General features: G+C 34.4%; 1 protein-coding gene across 7 annotated transcripts; it reads right to left on the bottom strand.

The window, feature by feature from the left end:
- Positions 1 to 3943: 3943 nt before the first annotated feature.
- Positions 3944 to 26898, bottom strand: LOC120782529 (phosphopantothenate--cysteine ligase). Of its 7 annotated transcripts, none has more exons than XM_040114841.1 (6): positions 26627 to 26898; positions 25530 to 25984; positions 24359 to 24802; positions 12964 to 13149; positions 8506 to 8643; positions 3944 to 4601 (listed from the first exon to the last, which is right to left on the bottom strand). In XM_040114841.1, the coding sequence occupies exons 2-6, from the start codon at positions 25653 to 25655 to the stop codon at positions 4551 to 4553; spliced, it is 945 nt and encodes a 314-aa protein (XP_039970775.1). In that variant the 5' UTR covers positions 25656 to 25984; positions 26627 to 26898; the 3' UTR covers positions 3944 to 4550. The 7 variants fall into 7 exon arrangements, with proteins under 7 accessions (XP_039970775.1, XP_039970776.1, XP_039970780.1 ...); XM_040114842.1 differs by having other exon boundaries at positions 26682 to 26898; XM_040114846.1 differs by having other exon boundaries at positions 25530 to 25908; positions 26682 to 26898.

Raw genomic sequence — 26898 nt, 5'->3', positions numbered from 1 at the left:
TATTGGAAAACCACAGCTTTAATGGATCGTTTGAAAGACGAAATTGCTCAAAAACGGCCGCGTTTGGAGAAAAAGAAATTGCTGTTTCACCAAGACAATGCACTGTGTCACAAGTTAGTGAAAACGATGGCTAAAAATCCATCAATTGGATTTCAAATTTCTTCCTTACCGTACCGTATTCTCCAGATCTGGTCCCCAGCGACTATTTCCTGATCTCATATCTCAAAAGAATGCTCGATGGGAAGAAATTTTCGTGGAATGAAGAGTTGATCACCGAAACTAAAGTCTATTTTGAAGCAAATGACAAATCATACTACACAAATAGTATCAAAAAGTTAGGGGATCGCTATAATCAGTGTATCACCTTTGAAGGAAACTATGTTGAATAAAAAACGAATTTTGCAAAAAAAAAAATTAAATGTTCACTATGATTGGCCGGGGACTTTCATTCAAAATATGGTATGTTGAGCAACCCTTTTATGAAAATCATATACGCCGAAACAGTTAATAAAAGTTTCTACTTCAGACAGCTCAACGCTTTATCAGAGTTTACAACTTCTTAGTTATAACTAAGATTTTCTTTACTCGGCAGCACGGTAATTAGAACTCCGGCATATACTAAGTATTGAATTGAATATCGTGCAGTGGTAAAATTCTTATTTTTGGAAGGTGTAGCACCAAAGAAATTTACGAACGAATGAAATTAGAACAGTAGAAAGATGGGTAGCTGAACCTTGAAGACGATCCACGTGAAGGACGTCCAAAAAGCGCGTCAACACCAGAAATCATAGTCAAAATACATGATATGGTTTTCAAAGATTATCGATTGACAGAGATAGATTTAGTAGAGACTTTACACATCTCATTAGGCAGTGTGAGCCATGTTTTAAGTGAAATTTTGGGTTTTAGAAAGCTGTGTACATAATGGATGCCGCATTCGCTAACTATGGAACAAAAACACATTCGAATGCGACTTTCTCAGCAACATTTGGAGCGCTTTAAAAAAGACAAAGTGGATTTTGTGCATCGATTCATCACTATGGATGAGACTTGGGTCTATCACCATGATTCTGAATCGAAACGAGTTTGTGTTCGGAAATCGGCCAAGAAGTGTATGACATCAGTTTTTTAGGATGCGAGAGGAATTTTGTTTGTGCATTACTTGCAAACTAGTAAAACAATTAATTTTGAATATTGTTGCAACTTTTTGGACAATTGAAGTAATTGTTGCCGGATTTTAAGCTTTATATTGGTCTACAACTTTGCTTCCGCCGTTTTCCAATAGATGTCTCTAGGGTCAAGCACTGGTCGATTAAATCGTTTTATATCGATCTTGGACATTTGTGTCAACACTGACCCAACAAAATATTTGTAGAGATCTGTTTGCATCCAAAATTTATTCTCAACTGAAAATGTCACTTTTTGAGCCGAATTCTCGACATTTGCGGGAAATTTTGCTTTTCTTTTTTAATTCCAAGAAAAGTGCGGCTGAGGCTCATCGAATGCTTTCGGATACGCACGGTGAGGCTGTCCTAAGTGAAGGAACATGTCGCGAAGTCGAAGACCGGCATGGTGGAGGAAGGGAGAAGATTTTCGAAGATGCTGTATTGGAAGCATTACTCGACCAAGATGCGTTTCAAACCCAAGAGGAATTGGCCGAATCGTTGCAAGTGACACAGCAAGCCGTATCAAAACGCCTCAAAGCCATGGGAATGATTCAGAAACAAGGAAACTGGGTTCCTTACGACTTGAAACCAAGAGATGTCGAACGGGGCTTCTTTGCAGATGAACAGCTGCTTCAAACGCACAACCGAAAAGTATTTTTACATCGCATTGTAACTGGCGACGAAAAATGGGTCCACTACGATAATCCTAAGAAGAAAGTCATAGGGAAAGCCTGAACATGCCTCCACGTCGACGGAAAACCGAACATTCACGGCGCCAAGGTCATGCTCTGCATTTGGTGGGACCAGCGGGGGGTGATATATTATGAGCTGCTAAAGCCAAGTGAAATCATCACTGGAGATCGATACTGAACGCAATTGATGCGTTTGAGCCGAGCACTAAAAGAAAAACGGCCACAGTACGAAGAAAGACACGATAAAGTCATTCTCCAGCATGACAATGCTCGGCCTCACGTCGCAAAGGTGATCAAAAAATATTTGTAGACGCTGAAATGGGAGATCTTACCCCACCCGCCGTATTCTCCAGACGTTGCTCCATCTGACTACCACTTGTTCCGATCGATGGCACACGGTCTACCTAACGAGCACTTCAGTTCCTATGAAGAAGTCAAAAATTGGATTGATACTTGGATCGACTCGGAAGATGAGGAGTTCTTTCGTCACGGAATACGCATGCTGCCAGAAGTATGACCAAAAGTAGTAGCTAGCGACGGCCAAAATTTTGAATAACATTTTTGTAACCGTTTTTATACAATAAAGCCTAAAAAAGGGGAAATTTCAGTACCGATTTTGTTCAAACATACAAGATGTACTTCAACCAAAATGTTATAGCGTACGAAAATTGGGTACCAAATATAGTGTGTAAAAGCTGCTACAACCGTCTAATGGATTGGAAAAATAGAAGACGTGAAAGTATGCCATTCGGTATCCCAATGACTTGGACTAATTCTGGCGAAGGTCACAATCCATTGAATTGCTATGCATGTGCGAATAAAGGAGCCGCAAAAAGGATAAGAAAACAAATTTAAAAGGTCATAAAAAAAAACTGACACATACGAACGCCAAACCCTTTGAGGGTTTTACTATACCGACCTAGTACCATCACCCTGACTTGGAATTTCTCACCCCCCAAACAATAATCCCAAAAATGTTCCACAGTGTTATTACTAAACTCAGTAATGAAACATTTTTGGTACACTTTATACTGAGAAAAATAAATAACATGGTGGCATGGCTTATATTTTGGGTATGACAGTATTTTGTAAAATTTTTGAAATTGAATGATGCCAGACTGCAATTTACGAAATTGCAAAGCAGTGTTCAAAATAGTAATTGTAATAATAGCGAAAAGTAGTGATGAGCCTTTAACTTACATACAAATAAATGAATCAATATTCGCCCTAGATACATATAAATCCGTTTGCCATAATATAGTCTTATTTCAACACTTTTGTTATAATAAATAAAATTACACTGATTTGTTACAGTTTTGATCTTCTTTTTCTACGTGTATACTAAGTGTAAATATGTATGATCGCTTTCATTTTTGTTTTTTTTTTGTTTTTGTTTGTGACGATATAAATTTAACCGGGTTTTCGACATAAAGTTAAGAAAAAATAGATGGGGATTAGAATGACTTGGTAGAAGACTAAGCGGAACCAAGAGAAGCCAGAGAGAAACCTGTATTTGGTTTTCTTAATAATTAGTAGTTTGAGCAACAAGAAGATAGAAATTATGCGGGAACTACTTCTGAGCGAGAATTTCATTTAATATCCATAACAGAAAACCAAGATCAGCAGAGTTTGAAGGTCTCCATAAGAGTGCTGTTTCACCAAGACAATGCAGCGTGTCACAAGTATCCATAAGAGTGCTTTCAAAAGGAACAACGAATACTTAGGCAAAGGAAGTAACTATTCGGAAGGAGTTATTCAAAAAGACAAAAACAGAAACGATGCCGACTTGTGGCGGGCCAAAACAGCGAATGTACATACATACATATATATGGAAATATATGGAAACATATTTTTTAGGATATATAGTAATCATATAATATGTGTGGGTAAACTGGTTAAGCTGCGTTGAATGTATCCCGGAATAACTCAACCATGTTTTGGCGGAGCACACTATTTTTTTGGAGCTATTGTCTCAAGGAGTAAGGAGCACTATAACAGCCGTTTCAAGATTTCCTCTTAAGCACTGTGCCCATAAGAAATCTGCATCTGCAATCTCTAATGATCTATGGTATTACAAAGAATATATAAAACTGATTACGAGATATATAACTAAGTGCTTTCAAGAAAGATACAGTGTAATAAAAGATGGAACAAATGGTATATACTCGCTCTATATTCTATGCCGAGATTTAAAGCTCGCATATTCGAAATTTGAACATTTTTAGCCAACCAAAATTACTAATGCTTCAATATATTGTTCGTTATGTATGGTTATAGGAGGTATTTTAGGGCGTCAGATATGGGTTGTATATTATATATGTATACTACAGATGTATGTAAAAAATATGAAAGTTACTATTAATCGTATATTATTTCTCTGTTGCATTCTTATTGTATAAAAACTATATATGTACTTTAATATTTCTTATGTTATTTTTATAAACTAATTGTGATATATCCTTCAATCGATGCTATTGCCTCTGTTGCTTTTCCAATAACTTTCCCCCGCTTACATACATATGTATTTATATATGTATATTGGCTATAGCTTATAGCGATGTTGTACACACACATTTACCTTAAATTAATATTTACGGCCGACGCCTGGTCCTGGATTCAATAGACGACAAAAATGTGGTGTTGTCACGCGACAGTCGACCTGCATGTGACGTCTTTGCCGCACCGACTGTGGTCATTGTCGATTCGTTGATGCTCCGTTTATGTATTCACTGTGCCTTTTCACCTGTGAATGAAAGATATATATACACATAATAAAACGTTATATTACCTCATATTACATACGTACATATATGTATAGAAATTGCCCTATTGGCATAGTAAAGTGAAACTCTAGTAAACTGATCTTAAAAATATACAGAATATATTTAGACCTTCTAAAATATAGTGTATAAGTACTGTATATAATAAGGTATAGAATGACTTAGCCATCTGCTTTGAAGATTAAATACTCCTGCAAATTGAAGAATTGTGAAAGGTGTAAATAATTTTAAAGGATCTGCAAAATAAATAAATAAAAAAGTTTCGGAAGAGAAAGTCTCTTTTAAACTCTCTGTGCATTACCTCTGCATAAAATTGAACGATTAGATTTCAGGAAACCAGTGGAGTGTTACCAGGAGCAAAACAAGAAAGAGAGAGAGAAAAATAGAGCCTAAAATGCGTGAGTGCGCACTGATTGAGTGTGCAGTGAACATAAAAAGGGAGTTTACTGAAGTAATATTTTTTAGCCTAAAATTGAAGGAACCTTCTTCCTTTAAATATTGGGTTTATAACTATATTCGTACGGTTTGCCATGAGATGGCGTAATTTGATTATGAATTCAATATTCGCAGAATCTTTGCGAGCTAATCAAACAACCATTAGAAAATGTTTAAAAGCAGCCGGATATAGAAGTTCTGCTTGAACTGTACAAAACAGTTGTTTTTGCATCAGATTGTATTAAAAATGGATCCATAATGACAGCCGAGTATCCTTTACGCTCTGTATTTGGTGGGTTGTGAGCTTCTAAAATCGGGGGAAACCATTAATGGAGAACGCTAACGACAACAACTAATCAAATTGAAGCGATCGATTTCTGAAAACCCCTGGAATTAGGACTAAACACGAAGCAATAATTTTCTATCTTGACCACACTCGGTCTCATATTGTCAGATTTGTTAACAACTATTTGGGTAAGCAGCCTCCCCGCCTTATAGCTGTGATCCTTTTGACTCCTATTTGTTTCAGTCGACTATTAAAAATTGGCTTGATTCAGTTTTGGTTCTCTTGGAATGGAATAAGTAAATAGAGTATTACATGGGAAAATAATATAATAATAATATTATTTATTGTACATATTTTTCTTAAGTAAACATTCAAATTTTGAAAAATAATCCACACGAATATATTATAGGTCCAAAAATAGTGCAATGAAGGATCTTGCTGATAAATGCTCTTTCGGTATAAGTAACTACCTAACAACTCTGTCTTTTTAGTACCTTAAAGCTTAATATTAAGATCGAACTTCTTAACTTACTTACTACTTTTTAATAAATTTTTATATTTGGAATGCTTTGACAGTTATTAAATTTTATTTATTAAATAAAGAAATTAATTTTACAAATTTTTCAACAAGGCAAGCAAGCAAATGGTCCAATTCTTCTGAAGTAACTGCAAAATATATTTTCGTGATCTAAATGTCAATTTGGTTTCCTATCAAAGTTTTCAGATTGTTTATTGGAACGTCGTAGGCGACGTCGTTCAGCCAATAACTCTTCCTCCGTTTCATCAATCATTTGCGGCGCTAACCTAGCAGTTTCCAATGAATATGGGCGAATTGATGCAGATGAATAGAAATAGTCAGCTTCGTCCCAATCGCTATCACTATCATCTGTGTCGCTCTCACTATCGCTTTCACCCTCCTCCTCCTCCTCCTTATCGATGCGATCCTGGAAAGCAATTATAGCAGCTAATATAGATAGACGCTGAAGTGCCGTTAAGTGTATAGGTTGTGGCTCAGCTGACACGTCTGCTGTTCGACTTGACAAATTAGACTCTCCTGAGCCTTCCACGGCGTTGGACTTCTTTTCGTTTTCAGTCTTCTTAAGGAGGCCAGGCATTTTGTGTAATAATATTTCAATTAATATTTTATTTTTCAAGACGATAAATTTCGCGACGTGTTACTTGTCTGCTGATATTCAGCGAATGTGCCGAAATGCAAATTTGCTCGGCTTTATATCGTCGTCTGCCGAACAGTTACGGTAGCAGGTAGAACTTAACTTAACAATTATTTTGGTTGATTCCAAATATCGAGCAGTTTTGAAGGACAGCTAGTAGGTAGGCGTAAACGTAATGTTTTTATCCCTGTTAATATTTTTTTAACTCCTTAAAACAATCTCTGAAAACAAAGGCTAAGGATTGTTTACTGCTAAAAAGTTTAGGTACTGATTAATGTTAGCGTGTTTTGATGCTCTCACCGTAAAAAAGGATTAATTTGAAAAATGTTGCAGTACACTACTTAACTGCAATAATACACTGTAATAGAACAAGAACAAAACAGTAGAGGAACATTTGAATGTATTTAAAAAATTGTTTTGCTTCCGTATATTGTTTATCATTGCTGCGGATAAACAACAATGGAAGGAAGTTATTGTAAAGAACTTCTTTTACTCGACTCGACACTCGTTACCGTAACGTTCACTAAGATTTATTTAGAATTCTTGGATACAAAAAATAAATGCACTATACAGATTTTGCTTTTAGTTCAGACAAAAGAACGGACTAACAAACAACTTGAATATTATTTAAACGTATAGTTATCAGATGAAAACATTTTCAGATCGAAGTTCTGACATGTACCAGAATAAATCTCGCCAGAAGATGAATGAAACACTTAAGTGTTCACGTATGCTAAGAAACATTTCCGAACGAACTCCATTCCTTATGTGGGAACAACAGAATATCGCCTTATGAGAAAAATATGACCAGAGATTTTTGATAGATCTAGACATTGACGATAATTGCCAAATCCAGTAGATACTGATGAGTAGCAAAAGTATTAATTAGGCAAGATATCGAAAATTATTTCCAATAAGTTGGACATCAAATTGACCGTCTATAGTTCTACTATCATCTTAGATCTTCTAATACGTAACAAGTTCTTTGAAAATCCTAATCATTCATCCGAAACATAATATATAATAACAATAATTCTGAAGACTTACATATGTATATGGTAATCACTGATATGTCAGAAAAAAACATCTTCTTTGTAATATCTTTTTAAAGACATTTTAAGTAAAACATAATTTACAGAATTAAATGAACTTTAATAATAATTTCATTTTGAAAAATTCTGGATTTCCTTGATCCCGTAGCTAATTTCTGCTTAAAATTATGTTATAACCAAAAACCAGACAAATCAATTATTACTTTAAACAAAATAATATAAATGGCGGCTTTCCAAAAAACAAGAATTTTTTTTGTGTAAAAATCTGAAGTGTAAATTAACTTAAAAACTCAAAATAATTATAAAAAATTCCTTTAATTATTATCTGAAAAATATATATAAGATAGTCGGGAGAAAATTTCAAGTCAATCTGTCAAGCCGCTTCGGAGCAATTTTCCTCAACGATTCTGAAAATGGCGTTTGCGGAAAAAGTATTTAAAGTTCGGGTGCCGATGATAAATTCATATCTCCGAAACTATTTGCGGAATTAATTTAAAATTTTGGGGAACATTTTAAAATGCACATACATACTTACATATATTCGACATATGCAAACAATTCTAGAAATAAACAAGTAGGTTTAACCGCTTCAAATCACCATCATAAATCGGTTTCTACATTTTCAAAATAGCATACAATATGAGAGTGAAATTTTAAGTTTCGCATTGAAAAAAGCTGCTTTTTTCGAAAATATTTTTGTTTTGATCCGATTAAGAACAAAATTTTATGTATGCTATGAGTTCATTTAAAATGAAAGCAAGTTTATATAACGTTATTAACCTCCCTTTTCCATGAAGAGTGCAGTAACAATAAAATACAGTTCAGAAAAAAAAAATATTCGTGAAAAGGAAACAGTCAATTAGTGTGTAGTAATTGAATACGACTTTGTAATAAAATAAATTAACTGGTGAATAGTACTTACGAGATCGGCAACAATCGGCTCCTCAATTTCGAGTCCTTGCAGCGCCTGCTCTCTGCTCAGATGCACTTCGTACGACATGGTTGGCGAAACGAAAACGACGCGATGTTTACGTGTTTGTAGAATATTCGCAATAACCATCTGCGTGGGGGGAGAAAAATATATGAAATAATGAACAGTAAAGCTTACGAATGGAAAAAAGGTGCAAAAGTGGGCCAAAGAAAGAAACATGAACGACGCCTAAGTGGTTAAGTGTACTTATTTAGTTATATATATGTAGTGTAACAGCGCAGACAGTTGTTTTAGGGCAATATTGAAGAAAGTATTAGAATTAAGGTGTGTCAGTTTGTTACAAAAAATATATATATATATATTTTTTTAAATTTATTTAGTATTATATTTATGGAGATCAAAAAGATATTTTGAGGCGTTATGATACTAATACGGATAATTAGGGTGTGTCAGTTTGTTACAAAAAATAATTATATATATTTTTTTAAATTTATTTAGTAATATATTTATGGAGATCAAAAAGAGGTTTTGAGGCGTTATCATACTAATAATAGACATTAGGGTATAGTATTTTGTAAGAAAAAATAACAATAGTTGTATATTGCCGGTTTATTTTGTTCGTACAGTTGTTGTAAGGCATTATTGTACGAAGAGCTGAGCATTATGGTCCGCCATTTTGTAGCACAAAACTTTTTGTATTACCTGAGCATTAGGGTCTGACAGTTTGTAGCTCAAAACTATTTGCGTATTACCTGTCCATTGATGATTAGGGCCTGTCAAATTGGAACAATAAAATGTTTCTGTATTTTTTATCCGTTAAACATCTACTGAAAACTGAACATTAGGGCATGTCAGTCCGTTACAAAATATAATTGCGTATTCTATGCGATTCATTGGGCATTAGGGCGTGTAATTTCGCAAAAATAATTGTATTGAAGAGAAAGAGATCATGAAGGTGTGTTGAGCATTATTTTCTGTTCATAGCGAATTAGGGTGTGTCAGTCTATAACAAATATATAATCTATTATAATTTTTAATTACTATTTCCGTACATGATCTAATACTTTCTACACCTTTTGGCACTTTTTAGTTTCCAGAGAATATTACTTTCTACGACAAAGCCGTTAAATATTTTTAATCCCCCTAATAACGATATTTACATAGTAGCATATAAATGTGTAGCACGAAAGCGAAATAGCTAAAAGCTATACACATACACATGCATATTACTGTATTGCCACATGCCACAGGGTTTTGCATGGCACACGTGATTGTGACAGTTTAAAAAAAAAGAGTGGAAGGTAGGCAGGTATGAAAGCCGTGAAAAAAATATTAATTTCTATACAAACACACACATACGGACAAAATGAAGGTCAGCAATGCAAACCAGGTAAACTGTAAAAAAAATATCTATGCATGCGTGTGTATGTGAGCATGTAAACAAAGGTGCACTGAGATGTTTGGCATTGAAAACGCGCTGAAACTATGTGACAATTTCGAAATAAAAACATTTGGTACGCTTTTCAAAGGCAAATAAATTGTTGGCATGCACGAAACTTAACCTTACAAATTGTCATAAACTAAACTGATATATTAATTTCCCTCGATTTCTCTGTACCCGCCACACAATTAAGCCATTGTCCATAACAAGAAGAGTTCATGGCGTGTATTACTTTGTTGGAAAAATATATTCAATATTTATGTTTGCTATAAGAAGGGTGGTTCAGCTACGACCAAAACATTATTATTGAATTGGCTATCCGCTAATTACAGAAAACATGGTTATCTCCCCACAAATAGGTAAACAATTTCAACGTTAATGTGTAGCCGTCACGCCTTAGAGGTTGGTATGTTTGGCAAAGATACATTACCAAGGAATTTTAAGAGAGAGGAGAGGCATGTGAGTGTCGACAAATTGGCTATTTGCAAGCGGTGTCACTGAAACCAGCTAGTAGGATGAACGTGCACCATAATCAACTTAGCGTCATGTGACACTTTGTTGTTGCATTATTATTGCAATACTTTTGGGAACGCTGCTGACATTACAAACATTGCAGGCTAAAAACTTCGTATGGATATATTCTGTAGTTAGACATAACCTTCAAAAGGCACGCGTCGAATTTGCACAACTGTCGCAATATTCCTTAGTGTGAGTGAAAATTCCGTATCGTTCATATGAGATCCAAAGGCGATGAAAATATGAAAAAATCGAAAAAACTATTATGAGAAAGCTTGGTACAAAGTGAGTGCCGCGCGAACTCAAGCCGGTCATCGACTCGTATAGAAGCGATTGCAAAATTTCTTAAGTGAGGCTTCAAATTGCTTCTACATCTACCGTGTTCACTGAGTCTGGCCTCCAAAGAAAAAAAGTTAGCGACAATCTCCGTAAACTAAAAAGTCAATCGTGCAATGTTATCGAGAAGTTGGAGGATCGCCATTACATCTCACTCTAGCTAAATGTAATGTATGTATATTTATTCGACAAGCACACAGGACAGTTCGATGAATGAGTAATTTGGACTAAATCAGTTGCTAGCAAAATTCTAGCCGGATTTCGGTCTAACGTTTAAGGTTAATTTTTGTTGATATGTTTATTTCTACTTAATTTTCATTTGTCTAAGAAGTTTAGAAACCGGACAAATCATTAGCATTACCCACATTACGTTGTGTCGTGCCAAGGCATTTGTTCCAAGGTTTCAAACAACTTTTGATAGAAGGGTTTGGCACGTCTTCGTTTACCCTTTAGCTACACTCTCAGCCCGTGCTTCGAGATTGAAAAGAACTTGATAATATTCTTTATTGAAAGAAATTGGCATTTTGCCTAGTCCAATATTTAATAAGTATGTATATATAATAGTGGGTACATCTTTCGGTATTTTACTCCAAACTGTTCTGTTGGAAAAGGATAAGTTCGCTTCTACAAGTATTCTGTTGATCTTCTTCCAGTGTATGTAATACTAAGATATACTTTCACTTTAAAAATTTGAAGTCTGGACTTAGCAACCTAATCTGTCTGTTACACAGTCACACTTTTCACTGGAATACTATTTGGACGGATATCGCTGATGGGTTTTATTACCCTTCCGTACGGGGATTATCTAGTAAATCAACAAGTCATTCAGTTCTAGCGGTTTGATAAATCACTTTTGTCGCCTTCAAAGTAATTGCCACCAGATCTAAAATACTTCTGCCAACTATTTTTCAAGTCCTCAAAACACTTATTCAGCGAATTTTGTTTTAACTCTTCTGTCGACTAAAAACGGGTTTCACGAAGCGGCAATTTCAATTTGGGGAACAAAAAAAAAACTCATACGAAGCCAAATCTGGTGAATACGGTGGTTGATCGATAGGCTCTACATGAATGTGGGATCTGATTCGCACAATCAAAATTGTCCAAAGAGACCTATTTACGGTACTCTTAAAAAAAAAGAACAAATTCAGTTCTATCAGAATGAGTAGAGCAAGAACGTGTTTCATACTCAAAATATCCACCAAAATCATTCGAACTGAGATGGCTCTCTTGCCATCTCTCCAACACCTGTTTAACGATTTTCAAGCACTATATCCTTGACTTTTTAAATATTTTCATAAGTAAAGGAGGTCAAAAAATGATTTCTCGACCGTCTTTGAAGGCTTTGTACCACTCGTTGGCTTGTTTTTTTTTTTTTTATAAATCTGAATCACCGTTGGCAGTTTGCGCTCATATTGGGCATAGTAATTAAGGACAGTCCTACCAAACTAAGCCAAATACATTTTTTTGAAATATCATTTATCCGGGAAATTTAATTACGATTTTGGGGTGCTTTTTTGTCACAATATAAGTTCAAGGATAGGATTTACATTCGCTCTAGTAAATCTTTATAATTACGAAAAAACACGAATTTATCGGGCAATGCAAATGAAATGTTTTAAAATCGAATGTCCACATGCCATAAAATACGAATCGCCAACAACATGAAACACCTATGTATATATACTTATATACATAAATATATACACATATGCACTTATGAATAACTATGAGTATTAATAAACCAAATATGCAACGATCGAAGGCATGCTTGTTTGTGCCTTGGAATGTTGGCGTGTCAGTCTGCTTGGTTGTCGTGCTGTCGACCACTTTCATTACCAACAGGCCACCGGGCCAACAGAGTTCAGGCCACAAATGCAAATATTGATATTTTAAATTGCACAACACGTTTTCTAGTGTTCTCTTTCATTTGTTGTTATTGTTGGGTTGTATTGGGTGTGTCATCGGTGGGTTGAATAGGGTTAATTCATAAAGGTAGCTACAGAAATGCAAATGGCCGAAGGTGAAGGGGCATATTAGCCAGAGGGCAAACTAAAGCATGGTAACATAAAAGGCAATATGGCATATTAATATGCATATGTATGTGTGTGTAATATACATATGTCATATACACACAATTGAAGTGCACGTGTACTCACCTTATGATTGTACTTGAAGAGACTATCGCGCGCCTTGGTAATCAATAAATTCTCGTCTGTTTCCAGCTTGAATGAGACAACGAATGCATGTGGCACCCAGAGGCTTGCCAATGGCGCAAGCATTTTTGGCACCAACTGCAGCGAGATTGTCGGTGCACCTTGACCGGACTGTATTTTGTGAGTAGGCTGCAAAGTAAATCAAAATAATTATATATAGTACATACATACATACATTGATTAATATGACAAGTGATGAAAGGGAAATACATACTATATAGTAATCATTACAAAAATAATTATGAGAATTTAGTGATGATGAATGGCAAGTTGAAAAAAAAATATAAATTTTCCGTGGTAGCGATTTATTCTAGATTAATAACTTTTTTTTGCTTCAGATTTTTCAGTTCCCACTTCATTAGGTGCCAATTTTTATAATTTTTAACTTTTTTTACTAATCCCTTAAAATTAAAAATAATTATTTTCCCAATAATCTCTTTTAACAAGTTCTATTATTACTGAATTAAAGCATCTGTGTTTTTAAAACTTTCATTCCATTCATTTCCATCTTGCTACAAATATTGCTTTGTAAGGTTACTCATACGCCCCCGGCACTATTACATTACCAATTCATTTGCATACAAAATCATACAAATGTGTATTTGTGCATATAATAATAATTTACCAAAGAAATCGTATGCTTCCACTTTGCATACATACATATACAATGATATGTGCATTTAAGGCATTATAATCAATTTGTGTCGTTGTATGTTAATATAAAGAGTCGGTGACATGTCGACAGTGTGAAAAGAATTTCTTTGTGATTCTGAATAGAAAAATCATTGAAATTGAGCGGAAAGTATAGAAAACTATTAGGTTCTTTATACTTAAGTGAATATGCATGCAAATAAAGTATGAAGATGGTCGTTGACATAGACAACAGACAATGAAATAATAATAAGCGATTTTAAAGATTTTATTTCGAATTGAGTTTTCGAAATTATGGTTTTATTGCCTTTTTTTTAATAATTTTTTTTTTTACTATTTTCTAATTTTTTTTTTTTTGAAATATATTTTTTAGGATTTTTAACAAAATGTTTTTAAAGTAAAGCAAGTAAATGATATGCATTAAAACCGCAAGAAAACCCATAATTAATCATTTTATTTTATACTTTATGTATAAATTTAAAAAAGCAAAAATTTGTTAAATGATTCCGTTTCATAAAAGAAAGGTCAGAAACCTTCATTATTCAGCAGCAATTTAAGTAATATAAGTTTTTTTGTATTTCATAAATTTCCTTGTACTGATACGGCAGTAACATCACTGAAATAAATTTGAAAAATGTACTAGTTTGAGAATATCTCTTTTAAATATGGATGGAGCAAATTGAACTTAAGTAGTCTGCAATTCGAAAAGTATTATATATGTATTATATTATAAAGTTTTAGTATGTTATTTTATAAGCGCAACCTAACAAAATAAGAAAACATTTTTTTTTTAATATCACCGTAGATGTGCCTCTTAATAAACACTTTCGTACTCTATTTTTGGAAGAGTTTATATGTTTAATTATACATAGATGTATTTATATTTCATAATACATGCGCCGGAATGTAGGCAACGACTAAAGCAGCATTTTTTATAAGCCAGGCTTCAACCGCAAGTTCGAACAAGTATTTGTAGCAGTATTTATTTATAAGCATAATTTTAAGCAATTAATAGTCAAAATAGTAGAATTTTTGTCGCACCAATGCAGTTAAAGGGGTCAGTAGGGTAATCTGGCCTGTTTTTTTTGACATTTTTTTTCATACAAATTTTTATTCTACAACACAACTTTTTTCACATATCATGAGGTATATCGTGGAGTGTATAAAAAAAAATTTGTTCTGAATTTTTTGATGAAATCTGTCGCAGAAATGGCTGGGTGAATGAGATGCGTTTTTTCACTGGCGGATACGATTTCTCATGTTTGGATCATCTGAAACACAAAAACCCCAATTTATTCTAAAAAAGTATGTGAATGGTTATTGTCCCTATTAGAAGCACGAACAAATGTTGATAAATAAAAAAGTAATTACTTTTTCTTTTTAATTTTTGCCCATGTTTTTCTACATAAATTTTGTCATAACAATGTCAATAAATTATAAAAAATATAGGGACGATAGCCAGGCGTTTCGTGAACATTAAAAAAAATTAAGCAAATCGGTTGAGTTGTTCGACCAGAATCATGTCCGCCAGTTTAAAAAGTGTGTTTTTTGAGAGAAACGCGTTTAAAGTTTGAAGTGTGCACTCCGAGCGCTCCGAACGTCGAGCGGTATTCTTCTTTTTGGGCCTTTTTCGAAACCCCACTGGAAAGTGGGTTTCTACGTTTATTCTAAGGTTATAAGGGAACAGAAAATGCAAAAAAAAAATTTGGAAAAAGATTAACCTACTGACCACTTAATAATTACCGCGCGTCGGAAGAATGAAAATAACGGGACTTACGTCTTTCTAGCTATTACATTAGAAATACAGAAATTCTTTAACTAATTTCCCATCTTTCATAAGAATTTTTTCAACAATTTCAATTGCTTTCGACCCTGTCCGCTAGCGTTAATCAACATAGATGCTATTAAATTACTTTATCCGAGCTTTAATTAGGCAACGAAACGCAAAAAAATTAAAAAAAACACACAACATAACTAGAATGCGACAACAGAAAAAAATATGAAAAGCTAACAGCTGCAAGTGTATAATTCATTCATTAACATTCATTAACGCTAGTGCTTCAATGACGAGTGAGCAGCGCAGTTAGCCTTGCTGCCGCATAAAATCCTTTTGCTGCAAAGCAAATATATAGTATAGCCATAGGCGCAAAAATTACATACATAAATAAATACAGACATATGGATAGACGAATATGCATATAATATAATACAATATATAAAAAGTTAAAAGTAGTGATAAACAGTTGGTTGTCCAGGCGAGGGCGGGGATGCCTGTTTACTAGCCTAACTGGACTTGTCAGTTCGAAGAGTTGTGGTCGAACGAATATCAAAACAAAATGAAATGAATATTTCACTTGCAAATATATGCGACATATGAACATTTATAGCACTTATGAATGTATGTATGTGTATGCTGATAATGTGTGTCTGACTAGCTCTTCGGCGAATGTCATTGATGCTTGTAAATATACTAAAATTTTGCTAATAAATCTTTCAGAATTTCGAATTAAATGCACACAGAGAAAAATCAATCACACTCAGCCACACACACACGCACAGAAGCAGTTAGCAAAAATATAAATTATGCGCAAATGTGGATGAACTGAATTAACGGTAATTTCAACAAAGGCATTGTCATGACTGTCATTTATTTTGACATTTCAATTATTTGCATTTAATATTGACTGTGCATCATTTAGGATGAGAACAAACACATTTAAATGCGATTTACACAGCACACACACACACACATAGAAGTAAAAACAAATATACAGAAATACTAAAATATGCTGTGTGTGTATGCCAGAAACTCCGCAGCACAAATGGAATTTGAGCTCTAAAAAGCATTTGGTGCTTGGCGCGTTCGTATTTTATGCGCCTTGAGCATTTACAAGCGGCATACAAGTAGACACACATACACATATGTAAATATGTGTATATGTGTATATAATAATTCAATTTCACTTATGTAAGAGTGATTGCGCGTTTTCAATAAATATTAAATATAGACGCACACCTAAATACTTGCATATAAATCAACCCATGGAGCTTTTGCGCCAATAAGCACAGCTTAACATCGTAAAATAAATAATGAACCTCTAGCGCGGAAAAGGAAGCGTACAAAAATTGTGGGGAGAGCAAATAAATGCTGAATGCTTTGAGTCGTGTGCAATTTGGGGATTTGAAATTAATTCCATTAATTTGTGAAGCTGACGGAAAGCATATATTTAATGATGTAACGGTTCCATGGTTACGTTAGGAGCATACAAAGCACTTGAAAGTAAAAAAAAAGCTCAAGTCAAGTTAAATTATGTAACTTTGAGCGAAGCCAAAAGCAAGTCAAGGTGGATGTACATATGTATGTATGTACATATGTATATAAAGTGTAGAAACCGAATTTATTAAAAAACAAGAAAAAAACGTTAACTTCGGTTGCACCGAAGCTAAATACCCTTCACAGGTGCGTTTCTGTTAGTAACTATGAGTTCAGCTTGTATTAGAGCTGTAGAGATTACATTGTTGCCTTAAAAGATAATCTATTCCAAATTTCGTGAATATATCTTGTCAAATGTGAAAGTTGTCCATACAAGAACTTGATTCCGATCGTTCAGTTTGTATGGCAGCTATATGTTATAGTGTTCCGATATCGGCCGTTCCTACAAATGAGCTTCTTGAAGAGAAAATGACGTTTGCAAAATTTCAAAACGATATCTTAAAAACTGAGGGACTAGTTCGTATATATACAGACAGACAGACAGACGGACATGACTAAATCGACTCAGCTCGACATACTGATCATTTATATATATACTTTATAGGGTCCCCGACGATTCCTTCTGGGTATTACAAACTTCGTGACAAACTTAATATACCCTGTTCAGGGTATAAAAAGTTGTTTAACAATAATGTCAGCTAAAATATTTACTTTTGGCAAGTTCTATATATGCTTTTTTAAAAATTAATTAAATTTGTTTAATTAAAATTTAAAACTGTTTAATTACGGGCAATTCTTAATTTTACAACAAATAAAGATCAATACAAACAAGAAAAAATGTTCGTTTGAGTTTCCGGAATATCCAGAAGTCACACGGGGCTAAATCAGGCGAATATGGTGGCACGATAGTGGTTGGAAATTTGGAGAAAGACTCACGAAGAATCAATGCAGTATGTGACGGTGCATTATCGTGGTGCAAAAACCAAGAGTTGTCAGTCCATAATTCCGGACTCATTTTTACGTATAGCTTCGGGCAAGCTACGCATAACACTTAAATTTTATTCCTTGTTGACAGTTTGACCTGTCGAAAAAAAATCGGAATCACCATACCTCGATAATCGAAGAAAATTTCGGCTACGGCTCCCTTTGCCACGATATTCGGTCGATTGATCGTCTGTTTCCGGGTCGTAAGCATAGATACAAGACTGTTTTTCGAAAAAATTAAGTGATTTTGGAACCAATCGTGCTACCACTTTTTTCTGGCGCAAATAATCTCTCAAAATTGTTTTCACATACGTCCGATATTCTAACGATGACAGTCAGATCTCTGGCTGTTAATCGTCAATTCTCAAGCACAAATTCCTTTATTTTATTGACGTGTTGATCGGCAAACAATTATCATCGAAGGCATTTTCCAACATTCTGAACGTTTCGGCACCAGGAATTTGATTCTGCATACAAAATTTATTGGAACTACTTTGTTGAATAATTTCACTCATCGTAAAAAACGCCGAACGCACTTTATGTACTACAGAAAGACAAGCGTATACTAAACACTAATGATTATTTTGATATGATATTTGGCACAGATGTCACTGGCAGTCATACAAACCTAGAAAAAAAATATTTCGACGAATTGGTTTTCTCGTGAAATTTAAATTAAAAAGTCTTACTATTTTTTGCTCACAGTATTTTAGACGAAAGGACACGGCTAACACGACTCTTCTCGGTACACTGACCATTTATACTTTATATGGTCACCGACGTTTCCTTCTGGGTGTTACAAACTTCGTGGCAACTTTTCCAATATGTTTGTAATTAATAGCACGTGCAAAACGAAGGTTTCTTTCCGCTTATATAAACAATTTCGAAACATTTTCTACACCGCATTTACTAAGATAATAACAACAATACAGCCATCTTCGTCTACATCACCACCATTGTCAACATTATCTCCAACAATCTATTTTTAGCATCGTAAATACTTTTTTTTCAATTTTTGTTGCAGTAAAAGCTGTTACATTATCAGTATTGATGTTGTTGTCGCCTTCCAGCGAGCAGTCAGTGTCGTTGTTAAGTAATTTGATTTGCATAATTTCACTTGTAAATGCTTGTCGCTCCTTACTTTCCGCTCCCACGCGCTTCACACGCTCTCTTCACTTCTTTTGCTGTGAATTAATGCCATGATGACTTTTTTATCGTCTTGTGGGCAACAGTTGGCTTTCTTTGCCTATGACGTCTATAACCACCGTCATCATGCGGCATTGTCACCGAACGGGCTTTAAGCCACGTAAATCTTCGCCGCAGAAGGTTGTGAATGTGTGCTATGCCCTACATATACATTTATGTACTTTATCCATTTATAATAGGGCAGCTCCTACAATTACCTTTCTATCGGAAGCAGATCTCCTACGCTCTCCTCCATTATGTTTTGAAAATGGATTTTACACTCTCGTTAAAGCTTAAGTATTAATGTGAGTGCAACAATCGTTATTGTGTTCGTTAGAGTTATGAAGAATGAAAATGCCAGACAGGGCTTTATTTTTATACTCTCGCAACAAAGTTGCTAAGGAGAGTATTATAGTTTTGTTCACATAACGGTTGTTTGTAAAGTCCTAAAACTAAAAGAGTCAGATATAGGGTTATGTATACCAAAGTGATCAGGGCGACGAGTAGAGTCGAAATCCGGATGTCTGTCTGTCCGTCCGTCCGTCTGTCCGTCCGTCCGTCCGTGCAAGCTGTAACTTGAGTAAAAATTGAGATATCATGATGAAACTTGGTACACGTATTCCTTGGCTCCATAAGAAGGTTAAGTTCGAAGTTGGTCAAAATCGGCCTACTGCCACGCCCACAAAATGGCGGAAACCGAAAACCTATAAAGTGTCATAACTAAGCCATAAATAAAGATATTAAAGTGAAATTTAGCACAAAGGATCGCATTAGGGAGGGGCATATTTGGATGTAATTTTTTTGGAAAAGTGGGCGTGGCCCCGCCCCTTACTAGGTTTTTTGTACATATCTCGGAAACTACTATAGCTATGTCAACCAAACTCTATAGAGTCGTTTTCTTCAGGCATTTCCATATATAGTTCAAAAATGGAAATGGAATGGAGAAATCGGATAATAATCACGCCCACCTCCCATACAAAGGTTATGTTGAAAATCACTAAAAGTGCGTTAACCGACTAACAAAAAACGTCAGAAACACTAAATTTTACGGAAGAAATGGCAGAAGGAAGCTGCACCCAGGTTTTTTTTAAAAATTGAAAATGGGCGTGGCGTCGCCCACTAATAGACCAAAAACCATATCTCAGGAACTACTAATCTAATTAACTCAGCTCTTCCTTACTTGTTTATTATGAGTTCATAGGCTTTACGCTAGCCTATTTTTTTATTTTAGCTTTGCTTGAATATTTAATGTATTTGTTATTTTTTATTTCTGACTTACATATATGTACATTATAAGATCTATTTATTATTTATTTAATAACTGTAGTTTAGTAAGTTTGAATTTAGTAGGAAGGATAATACCGTTCGCAGGTAAAACATTTCTAAAATTAGAAAATGGGAATGACATTCTCAAATATAAACTCTATATATTTGAGTAAAAATTATTGCCTTGAGATCCTTGTTATACATATATCATCAGATTCCTAGCGACTAGATACGGAATAAGTAAACCCCTTTATTCTTGGTTAGTTTTATACTGAAAATATCGATAAATTTGACAGAAATATTAAGGAAGTCAAGTAAATATTATTATTGCCTGTAGTCTGGTTCTCAAAATAAATAATATGTTTCCGCATATCCCAATATATTAATGTTTTGTGTATGAACGCAATGCATCAATACTGGTGACGGATCGTAAGTTTATGAATATGATGTCGAAACTGTCCCTTAATGAGCTGAAACCAAAAAAACCGTGATTCGTTTAAGGCACTGAGGGCAATTCTAACCGAAGCTTATAACAATTGTATTGAAAATTGGATAATAAGAATTAAAATACATGGAAATGTTGTTTTTTGTCTGTCCGAGTCAATTTTGTTCAGATAATAAACAATGAATGTGCGAATCGTCTATATTACAAACTACAAATAGTTGGTCGGGAATAGCAACAAGCTGCAACTCACATACCCACATTTAAACTTACATACATACATATATGTATATGTAGATGCGCACATAAGTATGTATGTATGTATGTATGTGCGCCACACAATGACGCTTCCGCGCTTCATTCACAAGCCCGGTCCAATGACATCAAGGCAAAGAGAATTAGAGCAAAACAACGACGGCCAAGTTTGCAGTCAGTGAAGCAACAAAGCTACGCTCGTTTGCGCTGCTGCTGGCGACAGCAAGACAGTGGTGGCGAGCAAGGACAATGTCAAGGCGACCGTCACCCAACATCGAAGCAAACTTTTCACAAATAAATGACAGGCGAAAGCAACAGACTCACATAGTTACTAATATATCTAGTCTGCTTAGCGCCTTTGTGGTGGCACAGATGTCACACCAGCACCATAATATAGTTGGCCGAAGGCATGCATATTCAAGAGACCCTTGTGAGTGCTAGTGGAGTGGCACGTTGACGCAAAGCGGATGATAAAATTAAACTGAATGGAATATTGAAAATGATAATAAAGTCATTTACATATGTATATGTGTATGTACATCTACTATATTTTATACGAAGGACGATCAACCAAACAGTGGCAACAAGAAACTTTTCCTACAAGAAAAAACGTTAATTTTGGTTGCATCGTAATTACATGTTTGTATGACAGCTGTATGCTATAGAGATTCGATCTGAATCTTTGTTGAGAAATTTACCCACGCCTTCAGACAAATTTCGTGAAGATATCTTATAAAATAAGAAAGTTTTTCATACAGAATCACAAGTTTAATCGGTTAGTTTGTATGATAACTGTATGCTATACTGATCCAATATCAGGAGTTCATCATATATATTCCTTTTGGGTCCTTGACGTTCCGTATTAAATACGGACAATCTGCCAACAAGCACGAATTAAAATTTACTCTTTCCGAGCAACCCTCGTAGAGTAAGTAAAGTGTTTATACAGCTAAAGTATTGTGTTAAAATCCACGGTTGAGCCCGCTGCTGTTGGCTGTGTTGTTGAAATAGGCATTATCACCAGTATGTTATCACCCTGTTGCTGTAACACACTCATTCAATGTGTCCGTCTATAAGTAAGTGGATGTTCAGCCATTGTTCTAAAAATTCCATTCATTTTCACTCGAGCTGGGCGCCAGCAGTGGCGACCGAGAACGATCGAAGAATGCCAGCTGTTGAGTTGGAGGTGTACAAAGACCTTGCCAATGGTCATATGGATAGCAAAGATAATAACGAAGATGAAAATAGTAGCGTAGATGACTGAATATATGAATATGTTGAGCCTAAAGATAATCAATGCGGCGATATGTTGATAGTGAGGCAAGTAAAAATGAATGGCCTGACACCTCAGGCGTGAACATTTTATGTACAAAGTATATGTATGTATGTATATGTATGTATGTACATACATATGTATAAATTAAGTACGGTTTTCATTACAAACACTCTGATATGCACAGACTTGTTTGAAGTATTTGTAATACAAATATTTTGCATAACAATAAATAAAATTGGAGAAGAGAGGTAGTAGATGTTTTTGAAATTCAAATATTTTATTATTTTGAGATGTTACGAAATATCACAGTTTTTGTCCAGTCTGATGAAAAAAAAATCCGCCAAAAAATAGAAAATAAAATTTTTTTTTGCAAAATTTGCAAATTCTTATCAGGTAAATTTTTGTCAATAAGAATGCGTAGGCAAAACTAACAGCTGATTGTGACATATGGTCGCATTGTTATGATGTACTGTTGTTGGGGTGTCCTACACTACTCATTATGTCATTGCTGACTATTTAATTCAGCATTCAGCTCAGCATGTCTACAGAATTGGAGAACGATTTGTTTTTACTAAATTCTGATTGTGGCATGATTTTATTTAGCCAATCAAAATTCGATGGCTTCATTCTCTATGCTTATGAAATTCATCTCGAAAGAATAATATTAATTTTTGTAATTTCCAGATGTTCTTTAATACAATTTTTTTGTGAGTTCTATATACATATGTACATATGTACATACATACTTATGTAAGTAGGCAATAAATTTGTAAATAAACACGCATGCCAGTTATATGCTACAGTAAGCCGATCTAAACAATTTGTTCGACGATTGTAGTTCGTGAAGATATCTTCTTATATAGCTTTCAATAAAAAAAATATTATATTAGAAAGTAGAAAGCTGTGTAAACAAAATCGCGTAAAATATTCCAGACTTTATTAATTCGTGATATGTAGGTAGATACGAAGAGAAATAAATAAGCAAATTAACGCTTCAATAACATATTTCCGCAGGTTTACCCTAAAATACATACATATCGTCACCTGAAATGCAAAATAACGTAACAACATTTTCGGAAATGATGAAACACGGAATAAAAATGGAACATGACTGAAAAAAAATGTTAATATTGGTTAAAACTGGTTTATATCTGAGTGCAGAATCTGAAAATGTTGAACATATGCATGTAATTTGAAGTAGTGAAGCGTAATCAATAAGACACTCAATTTCGAATTTTATGATGATACGTTATTTTGCATTTCAGATGACGATATATACGTATGTATGTATATATAAATAAATATATTTTTATTTTTTGCTTTGGTCGATTTCGTTAATCTTTTAAGGTTTGTTTTGTGAATATGCTCTTGCTTCAAATACATCGATAAGAAGGCGAATGCCCACATTTACATATTTCAATTTGCTAAACAATAGGGGTATTCTCTTGCTCTTGCAAGATTGCAGATTGCAAAAATACTATACCGAAATATACAAGAGCACGAGAGCACCCATTGCAGAATCTAGTGATATATGAATGGCTAATTCGGTCAATTTGTTGTCATTTTTAAGAAAAAAACTGTAACAAATCTTTAAAATTTAAATAGAAATAATAAAATCCATTTAAAACTTATCTTCCTCAACAAATTAACGACGTAATATGTCTTTATGTAAAATGGCAACTACAACAGGGTTGCAATTATATTTTTGCGTGACATTGCACGCAAATATACATAGGTTTTGGTCTGACATATTTTACAGCCCTTGCAAATATTTTTCTGCGTGTGTTTGTTGTTGTGCCGTTGTAAATCTGCAATTCTTGCACCGTGCACCGGGTTTTGCAAGAGCAAGAGAATACCCCTAATTTATTATTGTGACACACATCTTTTCGCATATTTACTTGTGCTGCTTTTTATGTGATGTTAAAAAAAATCAAAATTAGTTGTATAATAAATTGGGCATTTAAGGGATAGAGTACAAATACAAAACCACCTTAACATCTGTCAAATATTCACATAAGAGAAACCATTATATGAATGGTACCCGCAAACGCACAAAAACACTTACCATCATATCCTGAGGAACGTAGAAATCTGATACTGCCGCTGCTAAATATAACAACGCTCTCTCCTCGAACGCCGCTAGACATTCACAAGCGGCACGTAATAGCCACAAATAATCCGCCACCGTGTTAAAGTTAACATACAAAATCATTTGGGATTCGCGCGCTTGTTTATATTTGGCTAATATCGGTGCGAATACATCAACGGAATCCGGTTTAACTGTAATCGATGTACTTTGCCCATTGTCGGTAATGTCGAGCATATCAAAAAATTGTTGGCCGGTAAGGTGTCGTGTAAACGGTTCTAGCGACTTGACGCGATACATAAATATTACGGCGTAGTCATGATCGAGAAAATATTCAGCAGATGCTGAGCCACGTGTTCCCGCACTAAAATTATCTACAAAGCGTACGGTATTGTGCTCCAGAGGTACTGTGGTCCCACCTGACTGAAATTACAGAAATGAAAATTTGAGAAATGCAAATTGGAAAAGGAAATGTGTACAAAGGGTTTCTGGTTTGATAAGAAAATGTTTGAAAAAATTTGCCAGTACATAACAGGTGGGCTGAAAAGTTCGTAGGCTGAGACATAGATGGAACTACTAATATTACATCCATATAATTTTTAGCCAGCCCTTACCTTTATACGTGCACGAATTTTACTGCTGTCGAACTATTAGATTATGAGATATTGCATTTTGGGTGTAGGAACTTGTGTTAGTTCACGACAAATTGGTCAGAAGAAATTTCGTGTGTTCATAAAGCATGCATTAACACTGCTGAAGCCAAGGTTTTTGTATCGACCAACTTATTTGCATTCTGCTCCAGGGAAATCAACCCCTTGAAAAGTGGTTTGCTAAATTTGAACGAAGCGAAATTAGCATCAAGGAGGCAGTGGACGCCATCCAGTGATTAAAACAAATTCTATGTGAGTCTTTTCACTTTTTAGTCCATTTATAGTAAATAAAAACAATATTTTACTAATTTAATCCAAAATAAAATTTGTTTCATCAACTTGTATCTTTCTCACGCCATTCAGGTTTAAATAACCGGATTTATGTATATCTTGGCAAATAATGTCACAGCATTCTTCATAGGTTAACGGCATATGTAATCACAAACATATGTACATATATATCATGTTATTATTTACAATAATTATATGTGAAAACTTACCGTTACAAGGACGATACGGTTTTGCAATTTATTGTGACGTTCACAAAATTCTTTCAATAATGAACGATTATCCTCGAAATCGGTTGGCGGTAAATGTGTATTATAAAAATCCTCCCAGTGTGTCATGATGATTAAATTTTTAATAGGAATATATATACTATATATTTATATGTACTGTGCGATCTGTTTTAAATGTTTTTTTTTTTCGCAGAGAATTTCACCGTCACAAGTAATTACAATATTTGCGTAGCAAATTTAGTTTTCCAGTTTTAGATTTAGTTGGCTTGGTTTTCCAATTTCAACATTGATTGAATTAAATGTGTCGCGTTTGTGTTCTCTTTCAAACTCGTTGCCGGAAATTAATCTTTAACGATGATATCTGTATGCGAGTTGTTATGAGCAGTATTATGTTTTAACTTGGTAGGTATACGGAAATAAAGAAACTTTGAGCTTTACTGTGCGAGAAAAATATGAGGAAATTACAAAACTTATAGAAAATGTAATATGTATGTATGTATATAATGAAATGGAATTTAGCAACGTTGTTTTGATGAATAACCATCTTCAATAGCTACAATCTATTTATTCTAATAAATTCAGATTCATGTGTGCATTTGAAAGAAATCCTCAATTTAATAAGAAAAAGAGAGAGGATAGGCATCTAACACTTCAAAAATATTTGGGCTCCAATCAGAAGTAAAGTCATATCAGAAGGTCCACTAAATGTTGGTATTTTAAAATTGCATTTGTTAGATGTACATTTATCATATTAGAAAACTTTAGAGGTTTTTACCAGTCGATGGAAAACTGCGGGTTTCCAAGTTAATCGAATACACATAAACGAAATAACCAAAAGACTAAAGCATTTTGTTTTAGAACACGTAAAAAATGTTCATTATTAATCATAATTTTCTAATTAGAAATTGGCCTTTAGTGAACACGTTTGAACACAAACCACTCTCCTTTCTGTCACTTTCGTTCATACTTTATTTTCCAAATAATTTCTAAGCACATTCTCATTCTCACTATCAACCACTTCGTTTGATTTTGAGATTAACAATTAATTGACAAACCGTGATCACATGCACTACACTTACTTTTAACTTAAAACTTTGATAGAAAATAATAATTGATAGAAATAATAACACTCACGACGTCTCGCCAACGTACCGAAAAGACAAAAACATTAAAATGGAGTAATCAATTCACTTTATTTTCGTTATTAAATTATTAGGAATTTCGATGCACTTTTCTATAACCATATTACATTCGAACCGCGCTGTGTTCCAAAAAACTCTGATTACACTCCAAATTCATTAATATTTTCTATGTCCACCAGAATTCTGAAGAAAATTACACAGGCGCAGAG

Source organism: Bactrocera tryoni, chromosome 1 (genome assembly GCF_016617805.1).
Source record: "Bactrocera tryoni isolate S06 chromosome 1, CSIRO_BtryS06_freeze2, whole genome shotgun sequence".
Lineage (NCBI taxonomy): Eukaryota > Metazoa > Arthropoda > Insecta > Diptera > Tephritidae > Bactrocera > Bactrocera tryoni.
The sequence above is the reverse complement of the archived record's forward strand: the minus strand, read 5'-3'. Positions and strand labels throughout refer to the sequence as shown.